Source organism: Pipistrellus hanaki (assembly GCF_964339955.1).
Source record: "Pipistrellus hanaki genome assembly, chromosome: 15".
Taxonomy (NCBI): Eukaryota; Metazoa; Chordata; class Mammalia; order Chiroptera; family Vespertilionidae; genus Pipistrellus; species Pipistrellus hanaki.
This window is the reverse complement of record NC_140517.1, coordinates 28,623,441-28,637,783: the sequence shown is the minus strand read 5'-3', so window position 1 is coordinate 28,637,783 and position 14,343 is coordinate 28,623,441. Positions and strand designations below refer to the sequence as shown.

The following is a 14,343-nucleotide window of genomic DNA, read 5'->3' as shown; positions in this document are numbered from 1 at the left end:
ATTGCATTTTAATTAAAAATGGATTATTTCAAAAACAGTTTAATCACCCTGTCATCTTAGGACTTAGACCTTGTTAATTAGCTATTGATAAATAGGTTTAAGTTACCAAAAACTTAAACTCATGGGGGTTAGAGAATTATATTTTTGGGGACTTGCCCTGATCTCTGGGATGTTGGTAGGGGAAATGTTCAGAGCAGGTGAGCTCTTCAATCTCCTCTCCCGCCCTCTGTAGACCCCGTGTGGCCCTCCCACAGCCGAAGGGAACAGATTCGGGGCACCTCTGTCCCCCACCCCCGCCTCCCCCCCCAATGGACTTGGACCCGAGCTTTGTAGCTCCTGGGAGCTCAGGAGGGTCTCCCCTGGGAAGTGCTCACCTGGCGATGCGGCCATGGAGGAGCCGGGAGCCCTGGCTGCAGTGGCCCAGCGCCCTTGGGTCCCGCCAGCAGGGAGTGTCCCTGGCCTCCTTCTGCACACTGACCCTCCCCCGCCCAGCTCACGGCCAGTTCCCGGTATGGGTGTCCCCGGCTTAAAATACCCGGAGTGGTTCATGGGGGCCTGGCGGGAGCAGCGCCTGCCTCCCCTCAGAGCCGAGAGCAGAGGGCATTTTAGGGAATATGTGGGCCCCGAGATGAGCCGGCGTGAGCTGGGGCCCGCGGGGCAGCTCCCCGGCTCAGAGGAGGCGGTTCCCGGGCCGCCCAGGGCTGGAGCAGGCGGGAGGCGAGCGGCGCTTCAGACTGCCACGTTTGAGAGGCATTGATATAAAATGGTGCTTCCAGAGAACCGACACACTGTGAAATGCATGAGGGAAAGGAATTTGAGGTTTGGAGATAAGATACCCTGGAGTCTAGAAACAATGCACACCCTGGAGGGTCTAAGCAAAGCTCTTTCCCCAGAAGGAATGGCTGGGGGCTGTCTCCTGAGGATGGTCTTTAGGAAACACCTGTTTGGTGGACGATGCCAGGTTTTGTGATTCCACCGGAGACGGTGTAGAGTTTGTGGCAGGGGACACCTCCAAGGATGTCCCTGGCAGGATTTGGAGGGGGCAGAACCTGCCCTGAGACTCAAAACTGCACACACGCTCCGTAATTCTACTTTTAGCAGCTCAGTGAACAGAGGTATGGCCATCTAGTGGTGTGAAATTGGTTAAGTGAATTACTGTGGTACTGCCTACACAACTGTTTGCTTGTTCGGTCAATCATCAGGAAAGCACGGAAAACCTCCTGTATCCCAGGCGCTATTCCAGGCTCTGGGGCTCCCTCAGTGAAGGAAATAGATAAAACCCCCTGCCTAATGGCAAGTGAGAGAGGGTGGATGGCTGATGGACATGTGGACGGGCAGATTGATGGGTAATATGTTCGATAGTGGTGAGGGCTAAGGGGGCTCAGGACAGGCATCCCTGAGGAGGAGACAGTGGAGGGGAGACTGAGGGGAAGCTGTGGACCTCTGGGACAGACACTCGGGCAGAAAGAACGGGTGCACCCAGTGGCCCAGAGAGGGGAGCTGGCCTGGTGGTCCCAGACTGAGAAGAGGAGGGGGGAGGGAGAGGGAGACAGGCTGCTCTGGGGAGGCCAGGGTCGAGTTTGAGCAGAGGAGTCCCTTAAATTGTGAAATGGCCCCTCTGCGGAGCACGCTCTGCAGGGGCAAGAGCTGAAGCAGGGGGGCCGTAGACCACTGTCACCATGGACCAGGCGAAAGGCGGCGGCAGTCACCAGGGACACGCAGTGTAGTGGGAGAAGAGTGATTCTGGACCCAGAGCTTTGGCAGGAAAATCGTATGAACCTCCATCTATTGTTTTAGGAATTTTAGCAACAGGATTCCCTGGGACACCCTTTGTCCTTACAGATTGCCGTGGGCTCAGTTGGCCCCGTGGGCGGTATGAAGTAGAAGGCAGAAGCCGATGAATAAATTGATGCAATTACCTGGAAACACTGGCTTTGTCTTCTAAGCTGAACCTACACAAAACGCTGGGACACTGCATTTCCTCTCCGGGCCTCATGCTCGATGGAGACACGTGCACACGTGCCCCCAAAGATGGCAGCAGCACCCGGTGACAGCGACAGCCCGGAACCAGCGTGCTCGCCAGCCGAGGCTCGGCACGCCCTGAGGATGGGAAAGCACGGCTCCCCACCTCCCCGCCCCACCGGCGAGGGGCAGAGCCGCAGCCAGACGCAGGGCCTGTTTGACTCCATTTACGTGAAATCGGTTCCTTAGGGGAAGCTGGCCTGCGGGTGAGAAGCTAGGCTGTCTGTGGGAGGGGAGTCTGCCTCGGAGCGGCCTCTGGGGACACAGTTTGTGGCAGATCACTGTGCCGGGCCCTCATGGTTTCAGGCCCTCTTCTGTGTGTGTCAGATTCGGTTAAAAGGTGACTTTAAAAAATGTTTATAGTTTTTGAAATCTGTGCTTGCACATAAAAAAGGCTTGGAAGGATGGTCAACAAAAATTGAATAGAGATTATCTCTGGAGAATAGGTTATGGGTGATTTTTATTTTATTTTTACTATTTTCTTTGTGTAGAGAATTTCTAGGACCTTTCGTGTGTGTGTGTGTGTGTGTGTGTGTGTGTGTGCGCGCGCGCGCGCACACACACACGCATACACACATGTACACATGTATTAGGTTTATAGCAGTCTGATGCAGCCAGGGCTCTGACACCTACCCAATAACAGACACAGGGAGCTCAACAACTCCACCCAATCAAGCATGTCAAGAATAAAGGAGAATATTTGTTAATTGAATGTCATGTTATGTCCTCAGTTATGCTTAATACAAGATAGGCAATTTAGAATTCCCAATTATCCAATTAAAATGCTAATTATCTCCTACCTTGATAAGCCGCTCTCGGGGACAGAGCAAGTGGCTTCTCTCCCGCCCTCCCATCTGCCTGCCGTGACCACCACTGTCTTTCTGCTGTCCTTGCCTCTGGTTGGCGGATTCTCCCCGTCCAGGGCCTCTCCGGGGCACCAGCCCCCTTTCCTCCAGCCGCCTGAGGCAGCTGCCCTGGGCTTGTGCAGGGCCGCTTGTCCTGGCTTAGTGTGAGGCCGGGCTCCGGGAGGAGCAGCAGCCGCAGCCACCCCGGCGCTTCGGAGCAGGAGCCTGGTCCTCTGGCAGGTTTGTCCAGTCCTCGCCATTGCAGGCCCGAAACCTCGGAGCCATTGGAGTCAGAGCCGTGCATGGACTCCAAGCTCCCACACAGATTCCGGGGTTCCCTGAGCCCCGCACATGGCCGCTCTGAGTGGCGTTTCCTCACCCGAGAAGCAGGAAAATAGCTCCTCTCCTGGAAGGATGGTTGTAAATGCTCAGCGTTGCAGGTGGCTGTTTGGTTTTTCTTCTTGGAGGAGCTGTGTCACCTGCCCCAAATATCAGACAGAGTAGGCAGCAGGGCCTGCATGGGCTGAGTTCTACATGATCTCCAGGCCTGCCCCCCCTTCCCCTCCTGTGCAGACCCTTCCATCCGGGGTGCTATGGATGGGACCCTGGCAGCAGCTGAGGAGTCGGGAGAGTGGCCTGGGCAGGGAGTGGGGCTAGCAAATCTGTTTTTATCCAGTTATAAGGTAGGATGTGTGGGTCATCTCCATCTGAGGATTCTGTTACCAGAAGTTCTCGGGGTCTAAGCCAGCTGCTTGCTGTGTCTGACAACTCTTGTGAACTATTCCTGATTGTGAGTTCATGCTCAGTGTATGTGGGATATATATAGGCATGTATGTGTATTTGTATATGCATGTGTGTACATGTTTATGTGTACATACTTGCCTAATAATAGACAAACATGTACATTGACCATACCTCCACTATGCCCACAGCCAATCAGAGTGAGTATGCAAATTAGAAGGCCAAAGATGGCGGCCCCCAGCTGCTCCAGGTGCGAAGTGAGCAGGCAGGGCAGGATGCCTGCTATGAGAGGGAGGGTAGGGGGTGGCGGGCAAAGGGATCTACAGGAGTGGAGTCTGCAGCAAAGACGAAGAAGGCAGACTCTGCCCAGAGTGAAGACCTGGGTCCCAGGTGCTGGAGGAAAACCAGTGCTGGAAACCAAGGGAAGGAAGGCCTATTGCACGAATCTCTTCATACAACAGGCCTCTAGTATGTGTATATTGTGCTGTGTGCGTGTGCGTGCGTGCATGCGAGCTTGCAGATCCTGGCTGGCCTGGGTCGAGGGTTCAGATGTTCAGTTTGGTTTTGTGTCTGCTCCTGCCCAGGTGTCACCAGTCAGGACCGCTTTGTTAATTTCCTGGCACGGGGGTTTCTAAACCGTGAGGTTGTTCACACCTGAATCTGACCCATGGAGGACAGACCCGGGCTATGCAATCTGAGGAAATGTTCTTTCTTTTCCCCAGAGCCCGGTCAGGCTTCCTGGTGGCTCCTGTGGTGCTCATGAATTTTCTCCCAAATCTATACTTTTGCTGAGGGTGCACTCCTGCCAGGGCCCCACCTTTATGTGGGGGTGGGGCTCAGGTCTAGCCCCCTACTCTCGTGTGCCGGAGGTCTTGCCGCTGTCCCCGCATGGCCGTGAAGCCAAGGCCTCCAGGTTCCCTTCCTTTCCGCCTCCCCGTTCCTGTCCTGTGAGCTGCTGATTGTATTTCATGCAGCACCGCCGGGTGTTGGGGGAGGGTCTCCAGTCACACGCTCTGCCCTCCTGTCCTTGTGACTGAGTTTGGCCGTAGGCTGTCGGCAGAGCTCAGGCCCTGCGGCGCGCCCTCGTCTGGCTCAGTTTACCGCATTTTGTGTGAAGGTCTGGGGGGTCTCTGTGGCCTCCCGTGGGAACCGGGCCGCCCTGTGTCCTGTGGCTGCGCCTGCCGAGCGCTGGCCGAGCTGGGCGCGTGGATTGCTCGGATGCTTGGTGGAGTGTCCACTCCTCCCCCCACCCCCTCGGAAGTCAGAGAGATGTCAGACGTGTGTCTTCCACAGGCCCGAGCCACCACACCTTCCCCCCGCTCGGCGCCTTCCCGTGTCCACAGCCAGGCCGAGGCCAGAGAGGCCGGGAGGAGTGTGAGCAGAAAGCCTGGGCCCGTTTCAGCCGCCGGCTACTGCCACCAGCGCACATCACGCTCACACCCTGCTTGTCCTCACAGCATGTTAGGAACGTTCACTTTAAAACGAATTTAAAGTTCATTCAAAACAAATGGAAGAACTTCAGGTCCTGTAGACTTTCAGCCGTGGCGACTCGTCTTCTCAGCCCTCCCTGTGGGGGTGCGTGTCCGCGGCGGGGAGAGCCGGTGCGGCCGCGGCTGTGGGTGAAAGCTGGGTCAGCTGGTCCTTAGTTCCACAGCTGTGCCTCTTACTCTTAATCGCTTTTTTCGTAAAAGAAAGCGATGGAGGCTGTTTCTCCGAGTAAGTTACACAGAGCAATGCTGCTGCTGAGAGCCGAAGCGGGAGGCGGCCAGCCCCACCCCGTTTCCTCTCGCTGCTGGGGACGTGCCTGTTCCTCGCACTCTGCCTGTCGTCCCCATCCTGTCCCCATCCTGTCCCATCCTGTCCCCATCCTGTCCCGGCTTCAGCCGAGCCCGCTGTCCCCATCCTGTCCCCATCCTGTCCCCATCCTGTCCCCATCCTGTCCCATCCTGTCCCCATCCTGTCCCATCCTGTCCCCATCCTGTCCCCATCCTGTCCCCATCCTGTCCCATCCTGTCCCCATCCTGTCCCGGCTTCAGCCGAGCCCGCTGTCCCCATCCTGTCCCCATCCTGTCCCCATCCTGTCCCCATCCTGTCCCGGCTTCGGCAGAGCCTGCTGTCCCATCACCTCGAGGACGGCTGTGCGCGTGAGGCCTGCCTCCGTTGGAGCTTCTCTCAGAGCCCAGGGAGCACCGGCTCCGCGGCGGCGGGTCTGGCCCTGAGCTCGGCGGCCAGGCAGGCAGGAGGGCTTGCTGCGTGGAGTGCGGTCTGTGCCACTCTGCTCCCGCCGTGACTTGGCCTTGCCGTCCCCACAGCCTCCGGGACTGAGGCTGAAGTCGGCGGCAGCCGGCTGAGTGCTCCTGCCGTGAGCGGGAACGTGCGGCTCTCCGCCTCCCTGGCAGTTCCTGACGTCCTTTCTCTGGAGGAGATGTCTCCCTCACAGATACCAGCCATGAGGGTCATCAGGCAAACATGAACCCGATTGAACCGACCAGCAGCTGCTTGGTACCCGACTGTACAGTTACACAAAGCCTGTGTTTACAGTGCCTGGAAGTTAGGCTCCATGCAGACGTTCTCTAAAGCAGGCGGAATGTCAGAGCAGACTCCCCACGACGCTCCAAGGCCTTGTGCTTCTGGAGGCGGGAGGAGGGGTGGGCTGCACCGCCCTGTGCCTGGCCCCCTGATGGTGGAGGGTGGGCAGGGCAGGGCCTCCTGGAGGGCACCTCGGGAGGGGAGAGCAGTCCCCACCATTGCCCGGTCTCGGATGGGTGCTGTAGAGCCTGGGCCCTCGGAGCTCTGGGTCCCACGGAGAGACCAGCCCTCCCAGTTCCAAAGGCAGCTGGTGGGGAGAGGGGTGGCGTCCTAGCCCCCCCAGAGTTCTTGCCTTCCTGGCTCCCAAGGGTTCACACTGTTGATGTGGGAGTGGGAGTGGGTGTGGGAGTGGGTGCGGGTGTGGGTGTGGGTGCGGGAGTGGGTGTGGGTGTGGGAGTGGGTGCGGGTGTGGGAGTGGGAGTGGGTGTGGGAGTGGGTGTGGGAGTGGGTGTGGGAGTGGGTGCGGGTGTGGGTGTGGGTGCGGGAGTGGGTGTGGGTGCGGGTGTGGGTGTGGGAGTGGGAGTGGGTGTGGGAGTGGGTGCGGGTGTGGGAGTGGGTGCGGGAGTGGGTGCGGGTGTGGGAGTGGGTGTGGGAGTGGGTGCGGGAGTGGGTGTGGGAGTGGGTGCGGGAGTGGGTGCGGGAGTGGGTGTGGGTGTGGGTGTGGGAGTGGGTGTGGGTGTGGGAGTGGGTGCGGGTGTGGGAGTGGGTGCGGGTGCGGGAGTGGGAGTGGGTGTGGGAGTGGGAGTGGGTGTGGGTGTGGGAGTGGGTGTGGGAGTGGGTGTGGGTGTGGGAGTGGGTGTGGGTGTGGGTGTGGGTGTGGGAGTGGGTGCGGGTGTGGGAGTGGGTGCGGGTGTGGGAGTGGGAGTGGGTGCGGGTGTGGGAGTGGGAGTGGGTGTGGGAGTGGGTGTGGGAGTGGGTGTGGGAGTGGGTGCGGGAGTGGGTGTGGGTGTGGGAGTGGGTGTGGGTGTGGGAGTGGGTGTGGGAGTGGGTGCGGGAGTGGGAGTGGGTGTGGGAGTGGGAGTGGGTGTGGGAGCGGGAGCGGGTGTGGGAGTGGGTGTGGATGTGGGTGTGGGTGCGGGTGCGGGAGTGGGTGTGGGTGTGGGAGTGGGTGTGGGAGTGGGTTTGGGTGTGGGAGTGGGTGTGGGAGTGGGTTTGGGTGTGGGTGCGGGTGTGGGAGTGGGTGTGGGAGTGGGTGCGGGTGTGGGAGTGGGTGTGGGAGTGGGTGTGGGTGTGGGTGTGGGAGTGGGAGCGGGTGTGGGAGTGGGTGTGGGAGTGGGTGTGGGAGTGGGAGTGGGTGTGGGAGTGGGTGTGGGAGTGGGTTTGGGTGTGGGAGTGGGTGTGGGAGTGGGTTTGGGTGTGGGAGTGGGTGCGGGTGTGGGAGTGGGTGTGGGAGTGGGTGCGGGTGTGGGAGTGGGTGTGGGAGTGGGTGTGGGTGTGGGAGTGGGAGCGGGTGTGGGAGTGGGTGTGGGAGTGGGTGTGGGAGTGGGAGTGGGTGTGGGAGCGGGTGTGGGAGTGGGTGTGGATGTGGGTGCGGGAGTGGGTGCGGGTGTGGGAGTGGGTGTGGGAGTGGGTGTGGGTGTGGGAGTGGGTGCGGGTGTGGGAGTGGGTGCGGGAGTGGGTGTGGGTGTGGGAGTGGGTGTGGGAGTGGGTGCGGGTGTGGGAGTGGGTGTGGGAGTGGGTGTGGGTGTGGGAGTGGGTGCGGGTGTGGGAGTGGGAGCAGGTGTGGGAGTGGGTGTGGGTGCGGGTGCGGGAGTGGGTGTGGGAGTGGGTGCGGGTGTGGGAGTGGGTGTGGCTGTGGGAGTGGGTGCGGGTGTGGGAGTGGGTGCGGGAGTGGGTGTGGGAGTGGGTGCGGGTGTGGGAGTGGGTGTGGGAGTGGGTGCGGGTGTGGGAGTGGGTGCGGGTGTGGGTGTGGGAGTGGGTGCGGGTGTGGGAGTGGGTGTGGGAGTGGGTGCGGGTGTGGGAGTGGGAGTGGGTGCGGGTGTGGGTGCAGGTGTGGGAGTGGGAGTGAGAGTGGGTGCGGGTGTGGCTGGTGGGGCTTGTCCCAAGTCCGGAGAAGCAAGGCCCCGCCTCTCTCCGCCTTCCTGGAGACCGCCCTGTCCTGCCCTTCCTGCTTGTCCTCGGCCATCCTCCAGGCCAGTGCCCAGCAGCTCCTGTGCCTTCCCCTGAGCCCCTCCCTGCGGTCAGGCCCGGGGGCCCAGTGAGTCCAGCGCAGGGGCTGGGAGAGCTTTTGTGTTCCTCCCTGGCCGTGCCCAGCCCCTCCCAGTGGCGGGGTGTGGCCACTGGACGTGGGAGTCACCGGGAGATATCACCCCCAGCCCGGCAGAAACTGGCCCCTACGCCAGCCCGTCTCCCCACAGGGCCAGCGCTGTCCGCCGATGGGCCTGGCAGGCTGGGCAGCACCAGTGTTGCGGGTGGCAAGCTCCTCTGGCCTTGCTCCCTCCACACTGAGCCCTGTGCTCGGTGGCCTGTGGCTGACCCGGCGCTCAGCTGCAGCCCCTCAGAGCGATGCCGGGCTCAGGCCCGCAGGGCCGGGCGGGCGGCGATGGCTCGGCACCTGACTCCCCCCTCCTCTCCTCTCCTGCAGCCTCTTCGAGCACTACTGCTACTCGCGGGGCGGCATGCGCCACAGCTCCTACACCTGCATCTGCGGCAGGTGAGCGGCCTCCGGCCACGGCAAAGGGAGGGCCCCGTTCCCCAGCTCAGAGGCACCTGCTCACTCCGCGCCCACGCCTGCCCACCTAAGCGTGGAAGTCACTCCCCCCCGGCCCGGAGCGGAGGCGGCCTGCCTGCTCTGGGTGCCGCCTCACCCTCCCACACAGCGCACGCCGCATGCTGGCTCCTGTGTGTGTGTGTGTGTGTGTGTTTCTGTGTGTGTGTGTGTGTGTGTCTGTGTGTCTGTGTGTGTGCGCATGTGTGTGTGTGTGTGTCTGTGCGTGTGTGTGTCTCTGTGTGTGTTTCTGTGTGTGTGTGCGTGTGTGTGTCTGTGTATGTGTGTGTTTCTGTGTCTGTGTCTGTGTGTGTGTGTTTCTGTGTGTGTGTGCGCATGTGTGTGTCTGTGCGTGTGTGTCTGTGTGTGTGTTTCTGTGTGTGTGTGTGTCTGTGTATGTGTGTGTTTCTGTGTGTGTCTGTGCGTGTGTGTGTCTGTGTGTGTTTCTGTGTGTATCTCTGTGTGTTTCTGTGTGTATCTGTGTGTGTGCGTGCGTGTGTGTGTGAGTGTGTTTTTCTGTGTGTGTCTGTGCGTGTGTGTCTACGTGTGTGCACGTGTGTGTGTTTTTCTGTGTGTATCTGTGTGTGTATGCAGATGTGTGTGTCTGTGCGTGTCTACGTGTGTGTGCGTGCGTGTGTGTGTGAGTGTGTTTTTCTGTGTGTATCTGTGTGTGTGCATGCAGACGTGTCTGTGTGTGTGTGTCTGTGTGTGTGTGTGCGTGTCTGTGTGTGTATAGGTGTGTGTGGGGTCTGTGTGTGGGTTTTTCTGTGTGTATCTGTGTGTGTGTGTACGCGCACACGTGTGTGTCTGTGCGGGTCTGTGTGTGTGTGTATAGGTGTGTGTGTGTGTGTATAGGTGTGTGTGTGTGTATAGGTGTGTGTGTGTGTGTGTGTGTGTAGGTGTGTGTGTGAGGGGCATGTCCTGGCTGTGGGTGGCCCTTTATCCCCTGCCTCCCTGGTCAGATGGTCTGGCCGCACTCAGCCAGGACGGAGCCGCGAAGCAGGCGTCCTCGGCACATGAATAATACATGTGGACGTGTCAGTCCTTGGAAATGTTCTCTGGTAGATAGAGAGAAAAATCATTATTTCTACTTTTATGATTCCTGAGACTCCAAACAGGGCCATAAATATTACACCCAGGTGAGGCTTTTCCTCTGGACAGAGAAAGTCCTTTTTTTTCTTAAAGGCCTCGCTCGTGAGGAGCGTTCTCCTGAGCACGGAGCGAGAGGCCGGGCCCTGTCTGCGTCCCAGCAGGCCTCCCGGCGGCCGACCCGGCCCAGGCCTCCCAGAACGACTCCCCTGTCCCTCAGCCACCGGGAGAGGCTTCCCCAGACCCCGTTCTGTCCTCCCTCAGACCCACAGCCCAGCTCCTGCCCCAGCACAGCGCCAGGGAAGCCCTGTAGCAGGGCCCTCTCCACCCGAGAGGCTGCCCACCCATGTGTGGCTGTGGGTGACCTCAGGCTGCGGCCTGACCAGCACCCTGGGCCTCTGCCTCGGGGATAGTCCTGCCCGAGGGGCAGGTGTTGGGGCCCAGCCTGGGGCCTGTGGGAGGCTGAGCTGCTGACTTCCCCTCCCCCTCCGCAGCGGTGAGAACTCGGCCATCCTGCACTATGGACACGCTGGGGCCCCCAACGACCGGACCATCCGGGACGGAGACATGTGGTGAGTGAGGCCGCGCTCCCGGCCCGGGCTCGGCGTGCAGAGCGGGGCCACGGGGACCAACCTCGGGAGGGACTCACGGCCTCTGGTCCCGCCCCCGAGGCTGACCCCACGGGGCCGTCCTGCTCTGGGCCCGGCCGCACTGCAGGGCACCGGCCTCGGGGTGCCCCCTCTCCAGGAGCGAGGGAGCCCCAGGGGCGGGGGCTGGTGCTGCGGGGCTGGGGCGGGTCCTTGAAGAGGGCCTGAACTGCCCCCCAGGCCCTGCCCTCTGACCTCTATCCGCCACCACACTGACACCTCTGTCTCCGGGCTGGGAGCGGGCACCCCTGTCCTCTGAGGCCTGGCAGCCTCGGCGCAGGACCTGGGCAATAGCAGCCGTTGGTGGAGGAGGTCGGAGGTGCTGCTTCGCCACACGCTGTTCACACGCCTTTTCTGGGCCGCCCGGTGCTCCTGCCCCTCAGGGAGCCATGACGAAGCAGTGTGGGCGGGGCCGCGGCTCCGCCCTCCGTGGCCTCCCTGTGGCGGACCCTCGGGTCCTGCCTGGGGACCCCGTGTGAGACGCTCATCTGGGCCCGGGTCCCACCTTGCTGGGCCTCTGCTCTGTGGGTGTCTCTCAGTGCTGGACCAGCCCCCCAGCCCCTGAACTCCTCACCACCGCCATAGGGCTTCCGAGAGCCGCCCAGAGGCCACAGCCCCACTGGCGGGCCTGTCGTGGCTTCGCACCGCGCTGTGGCCCTGGACCACAGCTGAGGGCGGAGTGGGCCGTCCTCTGTCCCTCCCGGGGCTTCGGAGCCTTTTCCGCCGGCTGCGGAGGCCCCTGAGCAAGGCCCCCGCCCGCTCCAGGCAGTGCCAGGCCTCCTCTCCGCGTGCCCTGCTGTCTGTCCCCGAGCCGGAGTCCCAAACCCCTCCTCACGCAGGTGTGGCCAGCCCTGCGGCAAGGAGTGGGGCCCGTGCCCGGGGTCCTTCAGGGCCCTGAACTGAGAGGCGTGCTCGAGTTGTCACTGCCAGGTGTTTTGGGGAACCTACTCTGTCCCAGGGTCCCCCTACCACGGGGTGCACCACCCTTTTGAGTGGCCAAGTCCCTTCCGTCACCCACGGTCAGTGGCTGGACGGGAGAGTGTCTCAGGCAGAGTCGGTAGGAGCCCAGCTCGGCCCTCAGGAAGGAAACAGCCTCGCAGTGCCACTCCGAGCCTCAGGTCACACGTCGGTGGATGGAGACCGCACACACCTCTGGGGACTGTGCGGTGCAGAACCCACGGGTGCCTCCCCGGGCCTGGGCCGGGAGCCCGCTGCTCCCTGTGGCCCTCTCTGAGTGTCCAGCATCCCAGACCGAGGCGCACAGCCGCCTGGACACGGCCCTCCCCTGGCCTGGCACCAGCGGCATCTGTTGATGCAGATTTTCTCGCCCGGCTCCCACGAGGGACCGGGGCAGGCGAGGTCACTGAGACACCGGAGAGGACCAGGCCCGAGGGCAGGCCAGGGGTTTGGGAGAGGTTGGCTGCCTCAGCCTTGGCTCAGCTGGTGACTGAGGAAACAGAGGGCCGCCCTGCCCCCTGGGCCCTGGCTGAGCACTGTTGGCCCCAAAGAGAGACCAGACCGCCTGGCCTCTTCAAGGACTCTGGCCTCCTGTCGTGTTTCCTGATGTTCTTTGACTCTGTGGTCCGTTCTGGCTGGGAGGACAGGACGTGGGAAGCCGGGCCCCAGGCAGGGTCTGGGACCAGCCACAACAATGGTCCCAGCTGTTCCGGGCGGCCCTGGCCAGCCGGAGGGCGGGAGTGTTTCTCTCTGAGCCGGCACACCCAGAGGAAGTGGCGGCTTCTCCCGTCCCGCCTTGATTTGCCCCAGGGAGTGTCTTCACCCCAGCAGAGCCGGCCCAGCTCTGATCCTGGGGTGGCCCCTCGGGGTGGGCCTGGCTGACCAGGGCGCAGCGGACAGCAGCCCCCGCCCCAGCCCAGGTGCTCTGCCCTCAGCCTCCTGGCGGCGCTGGCACCTGCGTCTCCTGTCACGGCTTTAGAGACAGAAGTGATCCCAGGAATCCCTTGGATGTTAATGCCAAGCCCAAATTGGTGATTTTATTTTTCTAGTGCCAACTTTGAAATGTAGCCAGTAGAATAATTATGAGTTTATTATAGTCAATTTATTATGGAGCATTTACAACAACATGTTTTGTTGATTACTGCTTTGGCCAGATTGCTGGCAGCGTTTATAAGCCATTGTTTTATTGAAATTGATCTGTTGAGCACCCACTGCATTTGGTAAATAATAAATCACTGTTATCCCAACATAAAAGCCGAGGCACTTCATCATAAGGTATGAAACCAAAATATGAGCAGCGTGCGAAATGCTTCCTGAAGCCGCATCTCCCGGAGAGTGACGCTGTGTCCCAGCCCCAGAGAGATCTAACACAGGGGCTGTTTGGGGGCGGAACTGGTCCAGAGTCAGACTTGACCGGATAAGGTGGGGAGTGGGGAGTGGGTGCTGAATGCACCAGCCCTTCCTAACCCTCTCCCCAGAATCCTAAACCCGTGCCCCCCCCCCACACACACACACACAGGGAGCCTGAGAGAGGCGGGGCTGTATGACAATGAGCACAGAGGGTCCCCAGATGGCCTTCCCCTGCTGAGTGGCCATCCCTCAGCCTCAGGTTTCTCTGTCATCATTGGGGTAACACAGCTCGTAGCTCTGGGAGGACTCGGTAATGGTAGTGCTGAGCGTGGATCCTGGCCCAGCGTGGCCTAGGCAGCTAAGACCTCCTAGGCAGCCATCTCCCTGAGCCAGCAGGCCGGGGCCTCGCCTACCTGTGCTCCAGCAGCTGGTTCCAGGACAAGCTGGAGGTGAGCAACCAGGCCCGTGTGTTCACAGCCCTCGAGTCACGTGGTGTGCCTGCTTTGTGTTCAGCCCCCGACTGTGCTCTGGGTGTGTGCCCGGTGGAGCCTGAAGCTGGCCAGGCCACCTCCCACACCTGTCCTTTCAGTCCCAGGAGCTTCCCTGGAGCCGGCATGGCCTCCGTCAGCCTCAGTGAGCACCCTGGAAATTGGGGCCTGTAAGTTCTTAGCCCCTCTCAGACTTGTCACCGAGAGCTGCACAGAGAGTTTCGAGGCCCACACCTCACCCCACGCCAGCTCCTATCGCCCGCGCGTCCTCTGCGCCCTCCTGCACTTGCCTAGTCCTCCCCAGACAGCCTGGGCTTTGGAAACTGGAGCCTCCAAAGTGGGTGGAGGTGCTGAGAACTGGCATGCTGCCCGTGAGCCACTAGGGGGAGCCGGTGTCCACGTTTAAATCCACTGGGAAGCAGTGCACCTAGAGTTGGGCCCACTCTTGTGCTGGGCCCACTCTAAAGCCAACCCTGTTGGCACCCGCCTCTCCTGGTCCTGTCAGCAGGTTCACCCCTCGGGACGGCGGTGGGAGGTGTGCTTCCAATGGGCTCTGATTTGGAAAGCAGCTGGGACACCCTCTTCACCTGCCTCTCCATCTGAGCCTGCGGAGGAGTGGTCCCTGGGGTAGGATGCCCTGTGGCCCTTCTCAGCCGTCAAAGCCCCAGTCTAAGGATCACAGGCCTGGTTTGCCCGGCTGCCCACAGGAAGTGGCTGGTGGGTAGTGAGCCAGACCTCCCAGCACTTGCCAGAAGAGGGCAGCACAGACTCAGAACATGTGGGCTGGGCCTTCTCCCTGTGGCGTTGGTCTTCTGCGTCCTGGGGGCTGGAGGGGTGCGGCCAGCCCAGTTAGGGGAAGAGACCTGCCCCAGCCTTTCCCGCTCCAGCCCTGTTGGGGACTGGGGCCC

The 14,343-nt window shown here is 61.2% G+C and overlaps 1 protein-coding gene across 1 annotated transcript in view; it reads left to right on the top strand.

Moving 5' to 3' along the window:
• Positions 1-14,343, top strand: part of PEPD (peptidase D) — a 110,943-nt gene that overhangs the window by 81,063 nt on the left and 15,537 nt on the right. The window contains exons 10-11 of the mRNA XM_084905647.1: positions 8,782-8,850; positions 10,488-10,565. Coding sequence (XP_084761773.1) covers positions 8,782-8,850; positions 10,488-10,565 — 147 coding nt within the window. The remainder of the gene's footprint in view (positions 1-8,781; positions 8,851-10,487; positions 10,566-14,343) is intronic.